This window comes from Harpia harpyja, chromosome 4 (assembly GCF_026419915.1).
Source record: "Harpia harpyja isolate bHarHar1 chromosome 4, bHarHar1 primary haplotype, whole genome shotgun sequence".
In the NCBI taxonomy this organism is placed as follows: Eukaryota; Metazoa; Chordata; class Aves; order Accipitriformes; family Accipitridae; genus Harpia; species Harpia harpyja.
In genome coordinates, this window is record NC_068943.1 from 65427222 (window position 1) to 65450796 (window position 23575).

General features: G+C 38.7%; 1 protein-coding gene across 6 annotated transcripts in view; it reads left to right on the forward strand.

The window, feature by feature from the left end:
- ARFGEF3 (ARFGEF family member 3) overlaps nt 1–23575 on the forward strand; it is a 99657-nt gene that overhangs the window by 22052 nt on the left and 54030 nt on the right. For 2 of the 6 annotated variants that reach the window (XM_052784485.1, XM_052784487.1), the window contains exons 5-9: nt 14474–14542; nt 17225–17356; nt 19636–19758; nt 21340–21382; nt 22407–22485. In XM_052784485.1, coding sequence (XP_052640445.1) covers nt 14474–14542; nt 17225–17356; nt 19636–19758; nt 21340–21382; nt 22407–22485 — 446 coding nt within the window. The remainder of the gene's footprint in view (nt 1–14473; nt 14543–17224; nt 17357–19635; nt 19759–21339; nt 21383–22406; nt 22486–23575) is intronic. The other 4 variants (XM_052784489.1, XM_052784490.1, XM_052784488.1 and 1 more) reach the window with 3 other exon arrangements.

Genomic DNA, 23575 nt, shown 5'->3' on the forward strand with positions numbered 1-23575 from the left:
GGTGGTCCTTTTTGCATGTTCACTGTACCTAGTAGTACTGATTGGTGTATTTGTACCTAGTACTTGACTGTCCTTTACTTCTAAGTGCATGGATTAGGTATTGTATTTCTTACATGTGACATCCTTGTTCTAATACATGTATGTTATCCACCCTGAAACTGCTCTGTACTAGCTGTACTCTTTGCCACTGACGATGACTACCTGGGTGCAATATGCAATCAGTGTCAGAACGTGCAAGAGGGTAAGCCTAGCAACAGAAAAAAGGGAGGAGTATTTGTGTGCACTGTTACCTGTTTTATGGGAGCAGGCTTCTGCCCACATACAGGCTTAACTGGTGACATCCAGGTCTGCATTCCTAACCCAGAATGCCTCTTTCCTGCCTCTTTTGTCTCTGCAATGGGAAGGAGGAAGAGTTAAGTAACACTACTGAACCAGCAGGGCTCTCTTGGTATGCAGTAATTTTTTGCAAGTCACTTTTTTACCTTCTTGCGTGTTGCAGATTCAGAATCTGCAGGCGCACTATTTCTTTGAAAGCTGTAACATGCATCTGTGATGCATTGTCCCCAACTGAGAAGAATGTGAGCACTGTATTTTACTACAGTTACGAGTGAATATCTTCTCAGGTTGTCTTGATACGCGAGAAGCAAAAAAAAAACAACCCCAGAACACCAAACCACATAAAACCCAAGCCAAAACCTAAGATTTTATGTATGTACACTTTAAAAAAAAAAAAAAGGTGTTCAGTCCCAGTTTAAGCACAAAAGAGAAAGGGGAACATCGTCTTCATTCATTCCACTGAGTGAAATTTTGATGTACAAATCCTTTTCTGGCTAAAAGCACAGCAAAATGCATGTATGGTAAAAATCAGGCTACATCTTTACATCCTGAGAACAAAGGAAAACTTCTATTTTGATTTAAATATTTCAATAGACTAGAGGACCAAAATGTGCTGTAATCAGGGCAGTTAAAACTCAGAGGCATTAAATCTGTGCCTTGCTTAAAAGTCAAATCAAGTAGAGATCTTTTTACATTGTAACTTGAAGGTTACAGATGCCATTGCAACACTTGAAAATGTTGTAGCTAACCCAGGCCTGACTGAATGGATAAAGCCTTCAGGGGTTTTTCAAGCAGCTGGTCTCAGCAATGTGTTTACATCCCTGGATCTGCTAAAATGTGTCCTTAAGGCAGCATATGATTGTACATTAGACTGTGTTATATCATCCAGAGGAGATTAAATACATCTTTATCCAGTACAGATATTAGACGTTCCTGAGAGTGAGCAGGTTTGCATGAAACTGGGTCAGCAGTGATACTGGACTGGTTCTTTGTGACTTGCTGCACAGTTGCACTAGTCTCGCAGGTATTAAGAATGCAACCATCAAAGATTACACAAAAGCTTTTAGTCATGTAAAATAGATGTGAAAATAGAGGTGCAGGAGTACAGACTTCACTGTAAGTTGCTGGCATGTAAACTCCTAAATCACTTCAATGTGTTTGTTTTGTTTTGTTTAAATCCTATCCAGAATATCTCCTGTTGTTCCCAATGAGTGTACACCAGAAATTCACACTTCACATATTATCCAAAACAAATGTTTTGAATATTTATTTTGATGTTTGTTGTCATCCACCTGTATTGCAGGTGCAAGTGTGAAGGGATTTGATTAGCTGAGGAGAGCATTCTATAAAGCTTTTTACGCTCAGGTGTCTGCAAGTTGGAATTGGCACTGAAAGGAAGAACACAGGAGAGGGTCATAAGTGCAGTTAGTTGCCTTGCTTGATATGCCTTTGGAACCTGTCAATATTATTGTGAAGGGACAGCATTAGACAGGAATGGAATAGAGTAACTGTAATGGTTGCTGTAAAAAAATGGAGAGGAGTGCTAGCTGGACCTCTTCCGGCACTGAAAAAAACAAGCAGTTGGGGCCACTGTTGTAAAAGTGGAACGGCACTCACTAATTTATGGCTGGGTACCAAATCCTCCTTATTTTTAAGGGTGGTTGTTGTGGCATGCTCTACAGATTCCCAGATTGGACCATCATAAAAACAGCATGCTGACAGTGTTCAGACTTAAGGGCCAGGGCTGGGGACTGTGCTGGAGTGCATCCTAGGCAGCTGGGGAAGATTTATACTGCCCAAATGCAGCTGTAAAGAAGAACTCAAAGCCTTGCTCTCTCACAATACCTCTCTCCTCTGTACTAGGTGAGGTACCTCTTATCCTTTTCATAAACTTCGATTTAAAGTGGAATTTTACTTGTTGTAATAAGCAAATATTAAACTAAACTCCAGGCTAGGGATTGCTGCCAGTATCTCTAGTTCTTCTGAATACCAGTTGTGGATCGCACCTTTCTCTTAGATGTTTCATGTAGAGTGATTATGTGGGGAAATTCCTCCCTTGAGTTTCCAGAGTAGACTCTGAAGTCCTTGTTTATCTTTTTGCAGGTCACCCTTATTATTACTAGGCACCGGGTAGTTCTTATGTCAACAGCAGTTTTGTGCCCAAAAGAAGGCAGTGGACTTTTCAGTGAGGAAGGGGAAAAGACTATGGTTTCTCTGTGGTGTGAATGGGCACCTACAACAAACACAGGTGTACTAACTGCATTTGATTTCCCACATAGTAAAGCAAGCTGTCTGGGGTGTATAAATTTTGCATTCAGACTTGCATGTTATTTAACTGCTGAGCCTAGTATTTCTTTAGAATATCCCAATGATTGTGCTGTCTGTGTATTCTCTGTACCTCTGATACATTTTTATGACAGAGGTTTATTAGTATTTTCACACTGGGGACTGAACTGAGGTTATTTAGGTACTTTAAATCATATTAAAAGATACTGGGAAACCAGGTAATCCAGAAAGTGTGACTAGAGGGAGCAGTGTATCTGACACAAGGCCACTTTAGCCTTCACCTTTGCTGTTGCCATGATACTTTGCTATCACACTGAAAAGCCTTCTAATATATGTATTATCACTTTGTGGTTTTCCTATGCTTAGTTGGCTGTATCAAGGAAATGGAAAATCACACAATCATATAGTGCCTTGTTGTCAATCTTCTTGTAATACATCAATAGCTTAATTGTCATTTCAAATGAAATAATCTAAATATTTTTACTTGTATATTTTCTTTACAATATTCATGTGAGTTGGGAAGGAAGAGATATATTGATCACTAATCAAATTCAGTGCTTTATCAGTGAGGCACCAAAGTGACTCACTGCTCTATTTATACAGTTGCAGATGCATAGAAGAAATAGGGGGGTAGTAATTCAACACTTACCTTAGATGAACACAGTCATGCAATATGGCTCACCCAGAAGTGGGAAGAATTTTGCTGTGTGACATGGGGCCATGTTATAATTGAGTGAAATGCAAGGGTGTATTTCATCTTGAGGAGTAGGGACATTTTGTTGATGTTAAGCACTAGACTAACAAGCAAATAGATAGTCTGTAGCAGAAAGGGGACATGTTCTGGATTGAAGATGAGTATCACAGGTTTGGGTTTGGTTGTGGAGTAGGGGGATCCTGATTTTTCTTTTTTTCTTTTTTCTTGGTTTGATGCTTTTAAATTCTGGCTTCAGATGTTTTTAAAATGGCTGAAATACTTCTGCTTCATGCAATTAGACCTTTGCTTGCAGGAACACATATAGTATTAACAAAAGCACTATCAGATATGGTCAGATCAGCAGTGGAAAAGGAAGCTAATCTGTAGCTGAGCCTCTGGATTGAGGTCCCTTCCAGCCTCAATGATTCTGTGATTTTTTTTTTTTTTTTTTTTAACTTTCTGTCTTTGATTTTTTGCTAATTTTTCATCTGTAACCCTGACCCTAAAACCCAGTTCCTCCAGGAAAGGCTCCTGGAAGAACTGGAATTCAGCTTTGAACATAACTGTGGCATCAAAGCAGGTGAAACCAAATACAAAGGAAGTGGGTAGGGTGGAAAGAATCCAAAATGGCAAGGTTAGTTTGTTTTGGTTTTGTTCTGTTTTGGTTTGGTTTTTTCCTTTCTTCTCACTAATGTTATGGTGACTTTCATTTATAAGTTGACAACCTTCTTAATAATACAGTACCTCTCTATCTAACTGTGATAACATTATTCTCAAATTAAAAAAAAAAGGGGAGGTTTAATGAATAATTGCAAATTACTAGATGAGTCCTCACTCAGAAGTAAGCTCTCCAGATAAACCGGATACACTGTAATGTAATGGGTACTGACAGTAAACAAGTTCTTTTTAAAAAGAAAGGCATGATTCATCATTTAAAATTTCCCTTTTTACTGCCTCCTTTTGTTTTCTTCAGTCACAGATAAAGCAGTCATGTAATCCAGTGCATGTCAGTTCAGTCTGTGCCCGGATTTCCCAAGAAATTTATAGCTAGCAAGACATAAATTTTCAAGTAAGAATGAGAATAATTACCTTTTATGAAGGAAACTCAGTTTTCTGATTTGATATCTTTTTAAATATTTGGTCTTTATTTCACTATTTTAATTAATGGTGCTATGATATGCTCGACATGTTATGAATATATATTTTGTTTCTGTCAGTCGAGCTTCCAAGCTTTGTTTCTTATTACCTCTGAGAAGACTTCACACAGTATTTATGGCTACTCTACTTGTGTTTTTTGAAATAGACTTGAGGAGTTTCTGGAACCAAAAAATAGTCTTCCAAAGTGGCTTGAGAGAGAGAAGACTTCTAATTCCTATTGTTTACCTATTGTCCATGGTGAACAGCTATTTCATTTAGGAAAGATTAGTTTATTCCCAGTGACTCCAATTTGCATTTGTTAGTGGATTAGGTGTACTGCTTGCTGATGGGCAAAATTTTTATCGTTTTCTTCTGTAGGCTTTCAGTGAGGAGTCAGCCAGAATTCTTTTTAATCTGTGAATAAGGTTTAATGAACCCTTGCAAAATCTGCTGTGTGAAGGCAATCTTTTCTCTTTGTCTCTTCGTCTCTTCACTGATCCATTAATACAGCATTTGGGAACTCTCCGGTAATAATGCTAGCCAGCTCTTTTTGTGATTTTGGTTCTCATTTTGGATATATTCAGAACTGAACTCTGAATTAGAGTTCTGTGGTAAAACTCAGCTTGTGTAAGGACAGGCAGAATGGAACAAATAGCTCTGCCTCTGAAACACTGTCTTTAGGTTGGGTATTTGTAAATGTTCTTTTCAAGATTGCTACCATAATGGTTTAACGATGCAAAGTGATTCTTCAAGTAGTAAGAGCCATCTCCTAGTCTTTATTAATTTTTTTCTGTAATAACTGATTTAATTGATAGGCCCCCAGTTACGGTGTCAGATTAGTCAAATTGAGAAGGTCACTATTGAGACCTACAAGGAGTAGTAGAAAGTTCGGGAACAAATTTTTCTTTGTTCTTAGTTTTTTAACAATCATAGTTCATCTGTTTTAGGTTCTACATAATCATGTTGTTACAGGTTCAGGGAGATAGTCCTGATCTAATGCATGTACTGGATTAAGCTGAATTGTGCTTGAGCAACCGAACGAAACTTATTGCTAACTTTTTCAGAAAACTTGGCAGGAACTTTGTCGCCATTGAACAGGAAGCCTAACTTTTTTCTTTTTCCGAGACGTGGAGGGTTTGATGGGGAGCTAGTTAATTTCTTTCTTTGGCCCTGCATGACAGAGGACAGATTATATTATGTATTTGAAAAGTAGTTCTAAACTGTTTGATCCAAAATGTTGGCAGAACACAACTGTAAAATCCCAGCCGCCATGGATGGTTATATTCTGCACCTTTTTCTTGAATACCAGTAAATGAGCTGATCACTGTAATATATACTCACAAATATATATATATATCTTCTCATTGTTTCAAGGTTAATGTTTATGAAATGTATCTGTCCACATACAACTTTGTTATGCTTAATAGAATATAATTTGCAACTGTTCCGCTTTGTCTCAAACTGTAAAATTAAATGGCAGAGGAAGCTGGACTGAAACAACTTGGATTTAAAGGTATATGTAAACTATGTTATTCCCTGTGCTGCCTCTTTGAGGCAAGGCATGTGTAATAGTTTTATATAAGAGTAAAAAGAGTGATTTCACTGCCTATTAAAAATAAGAATTCATTGGTGCAACAGTAAAATTGTAACTGGTAAATGGAGATGGAGAAAAGAGACTGCCATTATCAGGGTGAGAATCAGCAACCCAATTGCTGATACTTGCTGTTAATCTACATATTTTAATTAATATATAATTTTGGAATAAGAGATCCCCCCCCCCAATATATTTTATGCACTGCATTATTGCAAACATTTTTCAACATCACTTGGAATATAAATTGAAGTCCAGTCTCTTTCTGAAGGATTATGTTTCAAATAAAGTGAAAAATAAAAACCATTATTCAACTTTATTTGCATGCTTTAATCCAGAACTGGTTTAAAATTTATATTAGTAAGAAAAAGTCAATGAAATGCTGAAAATTCGTAGAAGAAAGTTTCACCTGAATGTGTTCATTAATGCTTGTAGCAGTGGTCCCTGATATGAGCTGTCTTAAGCAATAACTGATTTTTGTCCAGTCCATAATTCAGAGACGTGTTAGCAGTCTGCAGTGTTAAAGAAGGGAGTCTGTAAAGACTTGCACAATGTCATGCAAATAAGATTCTTTTCTAAGATCAGTCCTGCCCAGGAATGCTAGCTAGAGTTCTTAGCATTTCCTCTGCTTAGCCTTTTCATAAGTTAAATTGTTGTAATGTAGGCCAACTACAAATCCAGACTCTCTTGGGTTTACTTTTCTCTCTCTCTTTTTTTTTTTTTTTCTGGTTACTTTTTAAAGTCATTTTATTTGTGTGCTTAGTTATAAGTAATCAGGTTAATTCCAGTGGACTGAGTGACCTACCTTGCATGTTTTAAGATAAGCTCATTCTTTCCCAAGTTAATTAGAACTATGGTAAATGCCTAGCACTAATAATTAAGATTGTGATTAAAGAACTCCCCTGGTTCTTAGGTGCCTGGCCGTTGTAGCAGAAACGGCATTCTTGAATTAAATACCTGAACTTTCTCCTTAATGGGTACAAAAGAATGAGAATGGTAATGGCCTGAATATGGCCAAATGGATACTGGATGGGAGCTGCCTAAACCAGTCAGTAGTGAATGCAGTATCTCAAAATTCCAGCCTCTTTCCAGGGTCTGTGGCTCTTCCTCAGTACCTTTCTGTGCTTGAATTCATAGCCCTGAACCAACCTCTGTGGGTCTGGGCAGCTGTCTGGCTTTAAAAATCTAAGCAGAGGGTTGGTTCTGTCTCTTAAAAGGTTTGCAGGTTAGAAAAGTAGGCTTAGTTTCTTGCCTGGAGAAATTCTACTGCAAAAATTTTAGCTTTGTCAGTGCTCCCTCAGCTGTGAGGTTATGAAGGTGTTTTCGGACAGAGAATGTTTTTTTTCTGTCATGTTGGAGCTGCCCCACTTGGTGTGAGACAATCATGGGAAGGGTAAGGGGGCAGGATTCCTGTCTTCTGTCCTCAGTGGTCATTCCTGCTGCAATCATGGATGCATGGATGGATGTGCAGCATATGGAAGCAGTGAGTCATTGGGTCATACCCGTAGGTTTTCCAGTGCCAATGTGGAAAGAAGAAAGTCCCTATCTCTGGAAAGTGTATTTTAACACCTGTCTAGTGTGGAAGTACAAGTTCTTACAGACTTTCTTTAGTCTTAGACACATACCAAGAACCTGAAGATTGCTTAACCATGAAGAAAGTAAATTGGAAAGACATTGTATGATCACAAAATCAAATATAGAAACCCTTTAACTTTCATATATTGCCATTTAATCTTTTCCCTGCTGCCAGACATTATTGCTTACTGGAGGTAACAGTGCCAAGTTCTGCCAGCCAAGTTGGCCACATAACAGGGGCATGGAAGGGTCACTTGCCATAGCTTTTACACACAATTATACACATACTCCAGATGTGCCACAGATGATGCGCACCCAGCTTAGACCTTCTCTGCTTATGAGCTTCCCATGATGATGGCTGCTGCCATCATAGCTGTTAATACCGTTTGGTCCTGAGGACAGCTGAGGAGAGAACTTGTGTCCCAATAAGCTGTTCTGACATTGCCAGCCAGCTCCTGGGGGTCCTCTTCCCTAGAGCTCCTCATGTGTATCTCTTGTGAGGGACGAAAAAGATATGGAAGCTTCATGTGGTGTAGTGGTAGATGTTGCAACCACAAAACCAGCTTATCTGGCTTTTTAGTATCTCTTTCCTGGATGCAGGTCAGGAGATGGTCTGGGATAGGGTGAAATCCTCTGGCAGGCCGGACAGCCTGTGGGACGCTACTTCTTAGGTTGTCTTCAGGCTATCATCTTGCCAATTAATCTAGTGACTTGAAACAGTAATTTTAAGTTAGCTGTTGTAAAGTACGTTGCTACGCAGAAAGTTCCCTTGATGTAGTTTTCGTGGAACTTTGCATGCATGTGAGGGTAAGGGAGTTGTCTTCCCTCTCCCCTGTCCAAAAAATTCCCTCGTTGTCAAGAATAAGTGTAAGAATTTTCCAACCAGGGGATATACTGGTTCTTTTTTCCTTGACAGCTCTTGGATTTACTTACACCCATGCATTGACATCCTTTCTGATCATTCTGGTAGTGGATGCATGTAACTTCATTTTTATTTGAGAACTCTTTAAACTTTTTGTTGGTATTTTTCAGTTTTGGTATTTGTCCTTTTTCAGTTTTGTTTTACTCGGATATATATCTTCTAATTCATAAAGTAATGCAGTATACCTAAATAGGCTGTAACCTGTGAAGGGGAAAATGCCATCCTAGCAGTGCTAGTCAGCCTTTTCTTTTAATCTTCCTTGCCTTTAAGTATTATAATTCTAAAGATAAAAGCCCCTGTCAGAGCCATTAAGAAAACCTGTTAAATATCTATTAAGCAATTTCTTTAAATAATTTCCCTTCTGCAACTGTACTACATAAGCAGAAGTTTCACTTGGTTTCATACCACCATAAATGGTGTTAAGTGGTACTTCTGTTTTAGTCTAGTGAACTAATGGGTATTGTCTTCTGGGAGCATTCGGCATGTCACACTCATAATGTGTGAGGTTCTTCTATACCAGGTACAGTCCTTTAGTTTGTAGCCCTGGTGCATTCATAATGCTGAGCACCAGTGGCTGCTGTGATAGCAAGGCGTTTTGTGGGTTTACTGATTCACGGGAGACACCGTCTCCTTTCCCTCCATAATTAAAATGTGCTGTTTTGTACAGTGATACGTGGTGACACAATGTACATGAGTTCATTAATGCACATTGTTTCTCTTGCCTTTGTTTTCCTTCAAGGCCAAAGAGTGTGACATGAGCAGGTTACTAGTTATTCTGCCAAATAGGAGGACACCTCTTGTCCAAACTATTTTGTAGAAATGCTCGATGACTGCCTTCGATGTCAGATTACTGAATGAGATAAATGGTTGTTCTGCCTTGCCTTCTGGCTGGGTTTTTCCTCCTGGGGGGAGGATTTAAGAATCATCCGAGCATACACTGCATCCAAATTTACAAACCTGCAAGTAAAGTAAGTCAGGAAAGGTTTCCTTTACGAATCACACAAAGGGATTAGAGGTGGCTGCGAAATTCAGCACTCTAAGGACTAAAGTGTCTACGTGCATCCCAACTAGGAGAAACACGAATGTTAAGAGGATTTTGCCAATGGGATTTTGAGTGGTGGAATAGAAAAAGGATAGCAGTAGTGTATGGATGTTGGTGGACTTGGCACTTAAATGCAGTGAAGTGCTGAAGCATCCTCAGGTGATGACAGATTACAGTTGCTTTAAAGTTTTGTACCTTTTCCCTCTTTCTCCATCTTGGGGATACCACTTGCTTTCTTACACAGCTCCTTTATTTGATGTGACTCCACCATAAGGTCTTCAATGTGAGAATTACCTTTTACTACAAATATGTGCTAAGCACTTGGGGAACTTGGCTAGCCACACTTAGCAGTCTTACAATCTAAAAATGTTCCCTCTTTTTGCCCTCTTCAAGACACCTCTCTTAGAATATGGGATAGACATTGTAATGTCAGTTTAATTACATTGCAGTTCAAATCCTGTACATTTTGTGTCAGTTGACCTTCATTATATCATCAGAATCACTTTTTTTTTTTGCTTCTACTTATTGTGAAAACCTTCTGTGCGTGTGCTCTTATACTACAGTTGGTACCCTGGGAATCCAGGGAGTAGGAATTGTATTTCTTGTTCCATGACAGTCAGAGCTTCAACAGTAATTAAAATGAATACTTTCATTATGGATAAGCCATTTATAGAAATGTGATCTTATCCAGGCGTTTGCAAGATAATGCAAGCCAATTAAAACATCCTGGAGGTTGTGTGACTTTGCAACTATCTCTACAGTCATGTAAATTCCTTCTTTAAACAAAAAAAAAAGTAAAAAAAAAAAAAGTATGTTTTAGAGTCCATACTAATTAAGATCTCATCACAGTAACACACAGTAAAAGCTGATTTTCAATTTTGTTTTGTACTGAAGATGTTACTAGGAGTTGCTCTGCAGTTTTGTTTCTGCTTCCACTACCAGTGGTTGCAAACCCAAAATGTCATTGCCCAAGAAAACCTATCTTTCTTTTCTTTAATTTTTTTAAATACAGACTGCTTGAGTTAGTGTCATGAGTAGTTAAGCAGCCTATGGGATATACTGTCTTGGAGACTCAGTGTTTTTAGTGGATCTGAATGACTAGGTTTGTTTTTGTTTGGTTGGTTTTAATCCCATTTTTCATCCAGTAATCTAAGAGAGAAGCCTGCTGTCTTCCTGTTTGTTCCACGTAAATGGGAAGACACGCAAGTTGAGTGTCTGGAGCATTGCCAAGACTGTAAGTGAGCCCTGCAGCAGCGCTGATGGAGATCATAGCTGAGAGCAGTCTTGTGTATTGATCAGAGACCATCTTTCAGATCTCACAAATGATTTGTGAGGGAAGACGGTAGCAAGTGGAGTAAGCCAAGAATATACTGGCTGATAACTTGTAATGCTTCTGTCATTTGATCGCATCAGATCATATGCCCTTTCTCTAGCTAGGAGGTTCCCAGATCTCATTTTATACAAAGAGTAGCAGCCAAAACTTAGCAGTCTTTTTGCTGAAATTCCCTGTTGCTTCATAGGAAGGTTTTCGTCATCCCTTTCTTACTGCACTTAATATCTGACTTTTCTGTCATTCACCTGTTACAAGCAGGTTATTGGCATTTGTGACAGAAAGGGTTGGGCATGTAACTTTTGTGCTAACTTTTCACAGTTCAGCTCTATAAAGGTAGGAAATTAAAAAAAAAAAAAAAAGAAAAAAAAAAGAGGGAGGGGCAGAAGAGATTTTGAAGAGCAAGGGCCTATAAGAATGCCAAAACTGGTGTGTACTTCCATGTATTGTAGTATATGGCTTCCAGGTTTTGATCTGTGGAAAGCATTAGGTATTAACAAACTGTACCAAGCCAAGATGATACAAGAGAGCAGACAATTATATGAAGGAGATGAGGTTTTACAAGTAGGGAAAATCAGGACATGCAAACCGCTGAAGAAGATTAGTCATGGGCCTAGCTGTCCCTCTTGGCTCTTAGCATAATAAGAAGAGATTTGTCAGTGGGAGGTGGCAGTTGTCTGTCTCTGGGTTTACGAACTGTGCGCTATAACTGTGTTTTACACAGCAGTGTCTGGAGAGTACAAATCGCAGTTTTTCCTTAAATACTGAATATATTTTTTAGCCAGCTGCTGAGCTCTCACAACTATTAGAAATGTCAATAAAATTTCAGAGTAGTTAACATCTGAGAAAGTGAGGCGCAACAGCTGGCTGCGAGGCTGGCCAATAGTTTAGAATTTACTTAGTGCCAAACAAAATTGTTCAGTTTCGAAGTTTTAAATTTTGGAGGTATGGACTGAGCAGCAGATGGAAATAACAGCCCTTATAACTTATGTACTTATTAACCAAATGAGATTATTGAGGGTTTTTATAATTGACCATTTACTTTTCAGCTATTCTGTAGGATTTGCTTTGTGGACAGGAAAAAAGGTATCACTGGTACTTGTCCATGTGCCAGCAAATGCAGTGGATTGCAGAGAAATTTGCAGAGCTCATATCAAGAAATACAAAGTACAGCACTCTTAATCATTTGTAATTAGAATTAGATTTCCCTCTCTGGCAAGTTCAGGTGCTCTATAGCTTGTATCTCTCCTCGTAATACCGAGGTAGGCTGTGTAACACTTAAGATGAGAACATCCACTTTGCTCATTTCACGGAAAAGGGAAACTATGAAGAAGAAACTTGGCTCAGAAACTTTGCTTTGCTCTGAAGGTAAATGCTAAATATCTAAAAAAGAGATTATGGTCCAGGACTATTGTACTTCAGAAGAGTAGCATGTCCTTTTCTGTTCTTACTACCTCTAGTATTTATCCACATTACTCAGCTTCTGTATGAAGGACTGAGTGAGAGTCAAGGCAAAATAACATATATAGGCAAATGTAAAATTGCCATTACAGAATGGTTTTCTTGGAACACTTTTAATAGTAAAACCAACTCCTGTAAGAATAGGATTGAGCTCCTGACTGGTATTTTATTTACAAAACAGAGAAGCAAACAACAAAAGGCTCCCCCAGCTTTGGACTAAGGTGTGACATCCTGTAGTGAAATACAGTTTTTCTGCTGAGAAAAACAGTTGTAAAGGTGCAGTGCATTTCAGTGCATAGAAACTTTTCGGTCTGACTCTCAAAATGGAAAGAAGGTTATTTATGTCCTTCTCCAGGAAAATGGGACACTCATCCATGGACAGGCTCTTCTGTCTGTACCTGTAAGAGCAAGTAGCTAATGCTCCAAGCTGCTCTTGTACAGATAATTCAAATTCTTGTACAGTTATTAAATGCCTGCTTTCCAGTAATGGATTTTTTTCCCCCACTCTGGTGCAACATAACTGCAGAGAGGAGTATTCTCCCAAGCAGAGATTCAGCAGTAATGATGGGTGTTCAGTGGCTCCAGCATGCTAAACGATGCTACATTAGAGTCGTCTGCCTTTCTTAACTGGCAGATCAGCATTTTTTTTGTTCTTTATGAAGGCTCTGAGATGCTTCTAGAGATCATCACTACCTAGAGAGAAGATACAGCTTGCACCTGAGAGGCATCTAGTTTCCTGCTTCAGGTTGTTACATTATAATTTTTTGCTGTTCCACCATAAGGTGGAAACTGTATGACACAAGAAAAGGTCAGAAAAAGATGCTTTACAGGAACCAGAGGGCAATAATCTTTCCAAACATGCATCCCTTTGCCTCCTTTTTGTGTTTAACTTGCAAGCTCTCATCAGACACACTGTGACAAAGTTGTTTGTTTTGCATTCTAGGCTAAGGAGATTACCCCAGGGTGTTGTGCATTAGTAGCTGTCACAGAACCTACTCATAAAATAAAAACCTAGTACCACTGAAAAGCATGTAAGAAATAAAAGAAATGGTTAACAGCCAGTAATGCTAACTTATCTGATGCCCTGAATTTACTTGTGAAGCAGAGAACAGTAGTTCTTAGGGGCTGAGAAGTTGTAGGGACCAATACGTTAGTGTTAATGTGATTGATATTTGCTGGTACACTTATCCCAAGAAACTCATACTATTTCAGATCAAGCCAAGCATAAATTCTGGCACTGAGTGAATTTTATGCTTTGAAGGAGAGAGGACAGTAGCTCAGACTATCTCAGTCTTCTGTGGGGCAGGATGGATTGGAAAGGAAGACGAGGAGTAAGGGATGACATCTCCAGACACTAAAGGCATCACACCACAGCATCTCTCATTGTGTTACCCCACTCGCCTGCCACACTATCCCTGGTAGATCACCTCACATCACATTCCCACTCCCCTTCTCTTCAAAGTAAGGTGTTGGACAGGGCTTTTAGTTCTTATTCCTCCTGCTGAGTTCAAGACAGGACAAGCCTTCCCTCATGAATTGGGGCTTATGAATTGTTTTTTAGCTGCTCATTATCAAAGGACTATAATACACTTACTGGAAATATCCTAGGCTGGGAAATCCTCGTGTCAAGCAGTAATTAACAGCTTGTTTCACGTAATACATACGTATCTGTGTCACCTAAGTAATAACTTGCATTGTATGCATTTTTTTTTTCCTTCCTCTTTTGTTATACTGATAGAAATGAATGGAAGGACTGATTATAAATCATGCAAAGCTTGTGGTTAAAATATGCATGGATTCTGGCTATCGAGTCCGAGGCCAGAGTTAATCACTGGGTTGTCCTTCCTTCCATGGTCAGATGTAGGAGACAGCGTTAAACAATCCATTGGGCTGTACCTCTGGGGGCAACAGTTGCAGCTTCTCAGGAGGAAGCAACCTGAGTGTGCCATCTCCTTTATCCCAGTAACACGTGGTGCTAAGAAGCTTCTGATGTCTGCTCTAAAAATGGAAGGAGCTGTGGCTAAAAGCACATGGGTGGGGAAGGGAGGCAGTAATGGATGAAACTTGATTTTTTTCCTTCCTCCCTTTTTTGATTCAAGGTCTTGCTCTGTATAACATATACCTCCACATTTGAGCTGAATGGGAGTTCAGTGTTGAAGATTGCTGAGGTAAGTGCCTCTGTCATACCATTGCTTGTGTCACTTAATGTTTCCCCGCTACCTAGAGTGTGTCTGCCATACATACCCTGAAACTGAACTGGTCCAAATCGCAGTTACCATCTTAAGGACTGATATTACCTTATGTCTAGTGTGAAGAAGTAGTTGCAAGTTGGGCAGGCTTGATGGGCTTGCATGGGCAGGCACTTTTGGAAACTGACAATTGTGTATTAGTGTTGCACATTTATTACTTCTCTTATTTACTTTACTTTGCCTTTTGCAATAGAAAAATGTCCTTGAGTTCTTTATAAAACAGCACTGTACTGGTTCCTTACCTGGTGCAAGAGTAGAACTAATGAGAGTTTCCTCAAGAGAGGTGTATAGGCCACAAAGTGCCATGTTAGCACAAGTGCCACAATGTGCTTTGTTAGCCTTGTGTGTATCTTTTTCCTAATACATTGAAGTAAAAGATTTATTACACCTCTAGATATATGGTGTAGTTCTGGTGCTGTTAGTCACTCTTCTTCCTTTATTCCATTAGATTTTAGTCTGAATTAAATTGTAAAGGAGCTTTGGCTGTGGAAAAACATACCTGCAGGTCTATTAAGTGAGCCTTTGTAGATGGGTGATATTTTTAGTACAGTGTGTAGCAAGCCATGGGGTTGTTTGTTTAGGTTAGAGAGGATGCATGGGAACACTTAATCCTCCTGCACAGCACACACTGTTGTGTGCAGAACATATTATAAAATTATATTGTTAACATGGTATGGGGAGAGCTAATGTCCATGGAGCAATGTAAAGATTATATAGATGTCCTACAATCCAAGTGTATGTAGACATTTAGAGAAGTGTTCCTGCTCAGGTTCTGGTATTTTGGTGGGGGCGGGGGGTGGGGGTGGTGTAAAAAAGAAAAATGCCCTGTGAAAATAGTTCACTTTACCTGGAAGTTACAGTATTTTCTAAGTTTAGGAATAAAATTGACCTTGCATTGTCCTATTGGAAGCTGAGAATGGGGTTGTAGGGATAACACGGAACCAAAGAAAAGAGCTGCCAGTTTGTAAAAAATGGGCTTTAAAAGGCAGGGGTATAACATAAACAGTTTGTGTATGTAACATATACAGGATAAAAAAAAGTAGTAATCGTTCCAGATGTCCTGCACAGCTTAGACTTTGGTTTCTCTTGTGCTATGTGAGAACATAAGGTATGGCTATTTTTGGAGGTCTTTGTAAGCCCCACCTGTAGCAGCAGCAAGGATGAACTGAATTGGTATTTAGAGCAAACCACAACTTGTTAAGTTTTACTAAACCCTCTTTACGTTGGTGTCCCAAAATGAACAAAATACAGACAGTTTCCCCTGCTGCAGTTTTTCTCAGCAGACTTTCTAACATGTAAGGCAAAAGCTGATGAATTCAGCTTATTACATCTCTTTGCTGTAGGTAAAGAGCTCTAGCTTAGACAAAATACTTGCTGGGAAAAGCATTTTATGGCTCTAATCCCTTCAGATTTCAATCTTTAAGAGCACTGCCTAAGACTGGGGGAAAATGGTCAATCATCATGCTCTGTGTGCTATAAGCTACATCAGAAATCATATTTTCTTTTCTCTGTAAATTTGGATTACAACAGGGCTGTTACTAATTTAAAACATTCTAAAAAATGGCAGCTTTCTTTCATAGACTAAACTCTGCTGTTCTTGGTAGTTGCACTTCACTTTCAGTCCTAAAAGGCTAGCCTGGCTCTTAAAAACCTTTGCTAGTGTAGTGGTACAAACAGCACAATGATAGTTTGTCCTTTTTCTGTTAAAATGAACAGGAGCTCTGATGCAGGCTGAGATGTGCCAGCAAAGCAAACAAAACTTTCATTCAGGGAATTGGAACAAGCTGTAATACAGAGCATGCATGTTTGTGTTTGGAGGTGCAGCTATTTTCTTCACACTCCTTGAGAAAATATTCCCTTAGTGAATGCCTAGGTCTTTCTAATTAGTAAGTCCCACCAGGCACATACATGCTTCCTCAGGTTCCTCCTGGCCAGGTTTTAGGTAAGGCAAAGACTTTTAACAGCTGGAATCAATATGCCTTTGTATCTGAATTCTGCGATTTATAAGCAGTAAGACAGAAAATTATTTCTGGGTTCAGTAGTTGCGTAGCCTCAGCATTTATTGTTCTGACTTGCTCTAAGGGAAAAGTGGCAGAGAGGAGCTTTCTGCTCCAGTGCCCCTGCTACTTGACATTTCTTTCCTAGTCAGTCCCTTAGTTTTCCTAGCCTGCCCTCTGTAGCTAAGTGGAGCCACTGCAGAATTGGAAAGGTGCTGCCTGCATTACTGATAGAACTCTCTGAGGACTCTCTCTGACAAACAAGGCTACAGTCTGGCCATTTTGCACTGCCTGATCATTCTCAATTCATGTGTACAAAATAACGGCACCCCAAATCTTTCTGAATATTATCAACTTCAAATTAAGGAAGCATCCAACATGAAGAGTACTATATTTTGTGGCTAAAGGATTAATAGTATTGAAAACAGACTAAGTCTTGCTCTGTGCACCTTCCCATGCTTGCCTATACCCCTGCAAGAAAATTTAGTTCATGCTGTTGCTTGTTTTTATGTGTGCATTTGTTACTCCCATCTACCTTTTGGAGGTTTGTTTTGTTTTACTCTGTTACGTTTCATTGGCTAACCCTTCTGTGTTTTGCTCTTAGTTGTGTTTTGCATGCCATAGAGCTGGAAGTCCCCAAATGCATGAAATGATCAAAAAGTCCATTGCACACCTCCTTGGGGCCCTGAGCTCTCGCATTTTTACTGGTGCTTCTTCATCAATGGCTTTTCAAAAGGTACCTTGCCCAGCCATTTTAAAACACAAGCCTTCTATAACATCAGAGCTCAAGTGGACAGTACTGCTCATTAGCTGGCATGAGGAGGGGAGAGAAGAAGGAGATATCAACCATGCTCTTTCCAGAAAGTCAGCCTACCTCTAAGAATGGTATTTCATCAATTAATTCGAGTATTCTAGAAAAAGACTTACAGCTCAAGAGAATGATCTCAGCAGCACTGGAATGGTTTGGCCTCTGTGAAGGGCTGTACATGGTTAACAGGCTTTAGGGTTTTTCATTCACTGGAGTTCAGGTGATAGTTGAATGATGGGCAGAGTTGGTCCAGGCCTTCTTTTAATTTACAAGGCCGTCTTTGTCACTGACTGATTGATCTTAAGCTAAATAAAATCCCTTATTTATTTGGAGGGATCTCGGAATATTGAAAAAAGGCAACAAGAATGAGGTATGCTGTCAATTCAGTCGCTTATATCCTGCAAATGCGTACAACTGGAACCTGTTCTAGTATACTGCCAAAGGAGATAATCGGTCGCAGTTTGTCATTTGCATAGTGTTTCTAGCATGAGATAACGAGTGATATACATACACTTGAAAAGCTCTGGAATGCTATCTCTCAGTGTAGTTGGAAAATAAGGCAAAAGCCAAAATTAAGTAGCTTCTATGTGTGATGTCTTAGATCACTCACTTAAGATATAGTTTGTATCCAAGAAACTCAGTCATGTTTTCTTGTGCTTGTGGCTTTATTGAAATGCTGAGATGTGAGGTCGCCCAAAGCGAGGAGGTCAGAAGAGTTTTGGGAACATACCTATATTGTTTTCCACTCTACTCTAAGAAATGCAGAAATGTGCCAGCAACATGTTCACCTTAAATTCGAGCCCACAGCCTGCCTTTCTTAGTCAGTGGAATAGCTTTGTTTCATTTCAGCAGGAGTTAGAAACAATCAAGAGTCTTGTCCGTGTGCCTGTGTCAATACTGATTAGGTTATGTAATCAGATCTCTTTAATTTTTCCCTCTTAAAAACTCATCCTCGTTGGAGTACTATAAAAATGGCTTTACATCATATAATATCCTTCTTATTCAAAAACATACACCAGATGCATTTATGTATACTCCTCATGCATATCATTTATACTATATATTTATGTATTTTAATTTTTTTTTCCATAGCTAGTTTAATCTATATTCATGGTTCTTCTCACTAGCTATATATCTGAACGATGGCAGAATAAAAGACTGGAAAGTATGTCAACAGTCTTTTTTTTTTTTTTTTTTTTTTTTTATGGTTACTGTTAATGATAAAGTTCAGTGTAGGCCAAAGGACCAAAACTGCTTCTTTGGATCACAGTCTGAGAAGATTGTATTGTACAGTTCTGTTGCAAACCCGCTCGGCTCTATCAAGACTGTTATCCACTTAGTAGTTACTGTGCAGTAGTTACAGTGGTTACTACAGTTAAAGAAGCTCTTACAGAGACCCACACCTCCCACAGAAAATCTGATCAAGGATAGAAACTGCATTTTGCAGTGTGCTGTCCCCAGGATCCTAGCTGCATTATGCTTTGGCAAATATTGGTCTAACATCATCTGGGGCAGAAGTCAAGCACAACTCTGGTCACAGCACAGTGTCAAAAAACTGCCAGCAGCTCGGCATGGAGCTGGGAACTGGATGATCCATCAGTGTTCTTCCATTGCTACCTTGGCTCCCACGGGATCTCTGAGCTGAGGAGCCCTTGGCTTGATTGCCAGTTATTAAGAGACAATCATTTGTGTTATTTATGGTAAAGTGCTATTGTATTTTATGCATTAGGAAAGGCCTTCAAAGGCTTTCAGATGTGCTGCAGTATGTAACAATTAATTATAGAAAACGTGGCAAATACCTATACAACAGACGCAACAACCTTAAAGAATTGGAGGGTATTTACATTGCAGATACAGACTTGCAGAGTGATAGTTACAAATAAGTACCTAGAAACAAACAATCGAAGCAGCATTTAGTGAATTATCTACAGAGCAAGGCAAGTGACAAAATCACTTGGGTTTGACAGAAGGAGACTTTGCGAATTTTGCCCTACCATTCCTGCAGCTATGAGACTGACGAATTGTATGCTGCTTGCTGCTTACTCAGTTTTCCATATTGCTGAAAACTGATAATGTGCTAATAAAGCAATATGAAATAGTAAGGAAGGCTGACTATCTGCATGCGAGAGACTTTGGTATCCTCCTAAAATGTGTTACTGGTAAGTCACAGTTCATATATATGTACTGCTATCTTGTTTCCTCATCAGGTTTGCATTGAGACATATATATCTAGCTGTCACCAGCGGAGCATTAACACTGCTGTGCGGGCAACCCTCAGCCAAATGTTGAGTGACTTGACTTTACAGTTACGACAAAAGCAAGAAAACATGGTGAGCCTTCTGGCATCAACAAATGGTTCCATGTCCATGGCTGCGTACCTTTTTGTTTCTCTGAATGCAGTGTGTTGTACTGGCTTGTTGTGCCTTATGGCTTTTATTTGACACTTCCACGATTAATCCTGTTTAAAAGCTTTTTTTTCGGCTCTGACTCTGTGCCTGCCTTAGAGCAGTCTATCAGAAATGCAGTTCTCACATTGTCAGCTCTACTTGGCTGTTTTTTTTTTTTTTCTCCTTCCATTAAACAAAAGAGGCTTTGTTCTGATGTCAAGCTGCCTTGGCCTTTTCCTTTTCCATTCTTTATTTTGTTTGCTTGTTTTCCTAAGGTTCATTGAAATCCTTTTGCTAAAAGTTTTTGCATGACAAATATTTACATAAACAAAACAAATTCTCAGCTAAGGAAAGTGTAATTGAGGTTTTTCTTCTACTTTTTTTATAGAAGATAATTCAAGCTCATTAATTCTTTGCTTGATTGTTAGCAAAAAAAATTCTATTTATTGCATTATTAAAATCCATGAGAGCTGTTTGAATGAAATCCCAGCACATTGTGAGCAAAACTGTAAATGTTCTGGGCACATATGAAATTACATTGGCTTCTTACATTCGTTCATGCTCCTTTGTATGTTATCATATTATCAAAAAAGTACTATTTGTAAATGTCAGTTTCTATTTATTAGGAAATTTTGAGGACTGTAGTTATACAGATTATTTTCCTTACATCTGTTTTGGGTTAAGATGATCACTTCTATTTTGGATTAGTAAACTAGATTAGTTTTATCCTAATGAGCAACTGCAGAACAGAATTAATCCATTTACTTAAACTTATCTTTTGTCTGTGCTAAGTAGGTTCATTTTACTAACCAAAACGTTTACACAAAAACAAAACAAAACAAACCCAAATAAACTAACAAGCAAAAACCAGTAGTTTTGAAATTTCAGTTTGGGTCTGAAAGCTGAATTTCGTAAGTACTGTTCTTAGCTGAGGAGCAGGCAAAAGCATATGAGAGCTGCATTTAGTTCCTGTCAGTTTGTTGCTGATGCTTGAGAGAAGAATTTGGCTTGGCCCCTTTGTGCACTGATAGGAAGAATCCTATACTGCAGCTGAACCAAATGATGTAAGAGGTCGTTTCCATTTCCTGACTGCCATTAATTGTGTTGGCACTGTAACATTAATGATGACGATGTGATAAACTCTCTAATACTCAATTAATTTTGATTTCAAAGTACTTTGTGAAATCTAGATTATGCTTTCCTCTCAGTAATTTTCAATGCAGCTTACATGCCTAGTTATTACTGAGTTGGTTTAGGTGTAGGAAATCCCTTAAGGACTTACAAATCCTAGTTCAGCTCAATGAGATGCGAGTTCCTTAAATCTAAATGACTTGTTAAAACAGATCTTAAGGAATTTTTGAAAACATTTTGCTAAAGCTTCACTTAAAAAAACCTAACAAACAAAAACCTCAAAACAGATAGAAGACATGGATTTGTTATGAAAGCTCTACTGTTAAAGTATTGCTTTTACAGTGTTTTTCTGCCCCTTGCACCAATTACACCACCTTTGCCTTTCCTCTACAGACGATTGAAAATCATGACGCCTTGCAGAAGTTCAAGAGTCAAGGTACTTATAACACTTTTTTAGTGACTCCTTCCAATCCAGCTTTTTTATTCTTCACTTTCCTTTCATCAGCACAGTACTGTTTGATGTCACAGGAATTGCATCTTCAGGATTTCTTATCTTCTCCATTGCTTGATGCTCTCTGTGTTAGCTGTGGTAAGAACTGAGACAGCCCTGTTAGCTCCTGATATTTTCAGTTGTGTCTTCATTTGGACCATGGTAACAGCATTGCACTCAACATAGTAATAAATGATTATTTCAAGGTGCTAACTTCTGTAATTAAGGAGTTTCAGTGCTCTGGAGAAAGTTTTAGTAGGTGCCTTTACTTCCTAAATTGAAACAGATTCATGGAGCAGGACGTGGAATCTAGAAATGATTGTGTTATTGTATTTCAGGCCAGAGATGTGGTTTATATAATGGCAGCTTTTGACAGCACATCACTAGCGAAGGTCTGTTTGCGCTTGCCAAATGATTATTTTACAAGAGAATTTTTTTCTACTCCCGTTCTGGCTTAACTTCCAACATCTTCCCTGATAGGTAAAAATAATCCCTGCTTTTGACCTTCTCACTGGATTTCTGCAGGAGAACTTGTGTGGATAGAGGCTAAAATCTTTGAAGTGCACAAGCATCCTCTTTTAAGATCAGAAACTGATCAGACATCAGAAGCTGTGTAGCAAAGAAACTGTGGGGAGAGATACTGAAATTTTAGCTGCCATGTAAAAGTACTGGAGCCAGTCCTTTTTTATTATTTATTTGCGTACTTATTTTATTATCTGAATTGGATTTCAGCTAACCTGTAAATACATGTAAGCAATCAACGCTCTCTCCAGATTTAATACTACTGCTTTTTCATTATGTGGAGATCGCTTTCCAATCTAGGACTTCTCCTACTACATCTTCTCTATGAATTTTGGCAGCCCTGCTCATTGTTTAGAAGCTCTGACCAGCTCTGAAAGTCCATGCAGTGAATTAAGGTTGTAATCCAGCTGTACATATGTAATGCCTCTCATCTTTGTCCTTTTTGGAGGTACTTCAACTGAATCTCTTTGTGATGATGTTGTATCTGTCCTCACTGTGCTCTGTGAGAAGCTCCAGGCTGTCATAAAGTGAGTTATTTCAGTTTATAATTTGAATTTATTACCTGGAGATTGAGAGTTTCACTGATACATGTGATTGTATTGTTGTAGTTCTGGAACTGTGAAGCAAAACTGTGCTTAAATGAAGTGTTTATTAGAGGAAGTATTGTTCATGATGCATTAATTTAATCCTCACTTGAGATGAGAAACTAATTTGCCTTCTTTGTGCACTGTTAAGTTTTAAAGAGCTTCCAGTAAATCTAATCTATAAGTAACTTCCACACAGCAGCAAAATACTTGTCAAAGGAGTTTTCTTTTCTGTCCTGAAAGCAACCATTGTAGAGAGAACGACAATTACAAGCGACACGGAAAAACCTAACAGAAACAATATATGGAATGAATTAACACATATTTCTTAGAAAGACGTCATTTATCCAATTGAAATGATTTGCATTACCAAAGCATTCCTTAAATTTAGGAATACCATACACTCTACCTACTTGGAAATGCATAAGCCTAACTTTTAAAATGCGGTTATTATGGGCGGTAATAGAGTATTACACTGCATTAAAATACTAGAGTCTCTTGTTGGCCAGTACTGTGAGAGTAGATACTTACTGATGAGTTAAAAATTACTTCTTGTGGCATTCTAGCATAGCTCGACTAATGGTCTATAAAGAAATGAGCCAAAAAAAGCCTTAAGTGTTAAAGAGGTGACAAGCCAACTAAAAGCAATGCAAACATTATACAGCAGTTATTTAAAAATAGAAATATAGCAAGCTAGAAATTATTTGGAAGTTTTAAGGAAAAACAAGTTCTCACTTGACAACATTGTTTCTGTATCAGTAAAATAAGATTTAACTTGCTACTACTGCCAGTTGCAAATCACCTGAGTGGTGGTGAAAAAGCCACTCTGAAACTATTTTGAATGTAGCATAATGTTGTCTCTTTGGTTCGCCTGTATGTCTCTGAAAGTAGCCTGTCGTGAGCTCGGGGAAATGGGAGATACACAAAACAAGTATGCATTGGTACTTCCTTTTATATGCTTTACCATTTTCAGGAAACCTATGGCTTAGGAACTTCCCAGAGCTGAAGACAGCTCAGACATCTTTGTGTGCAG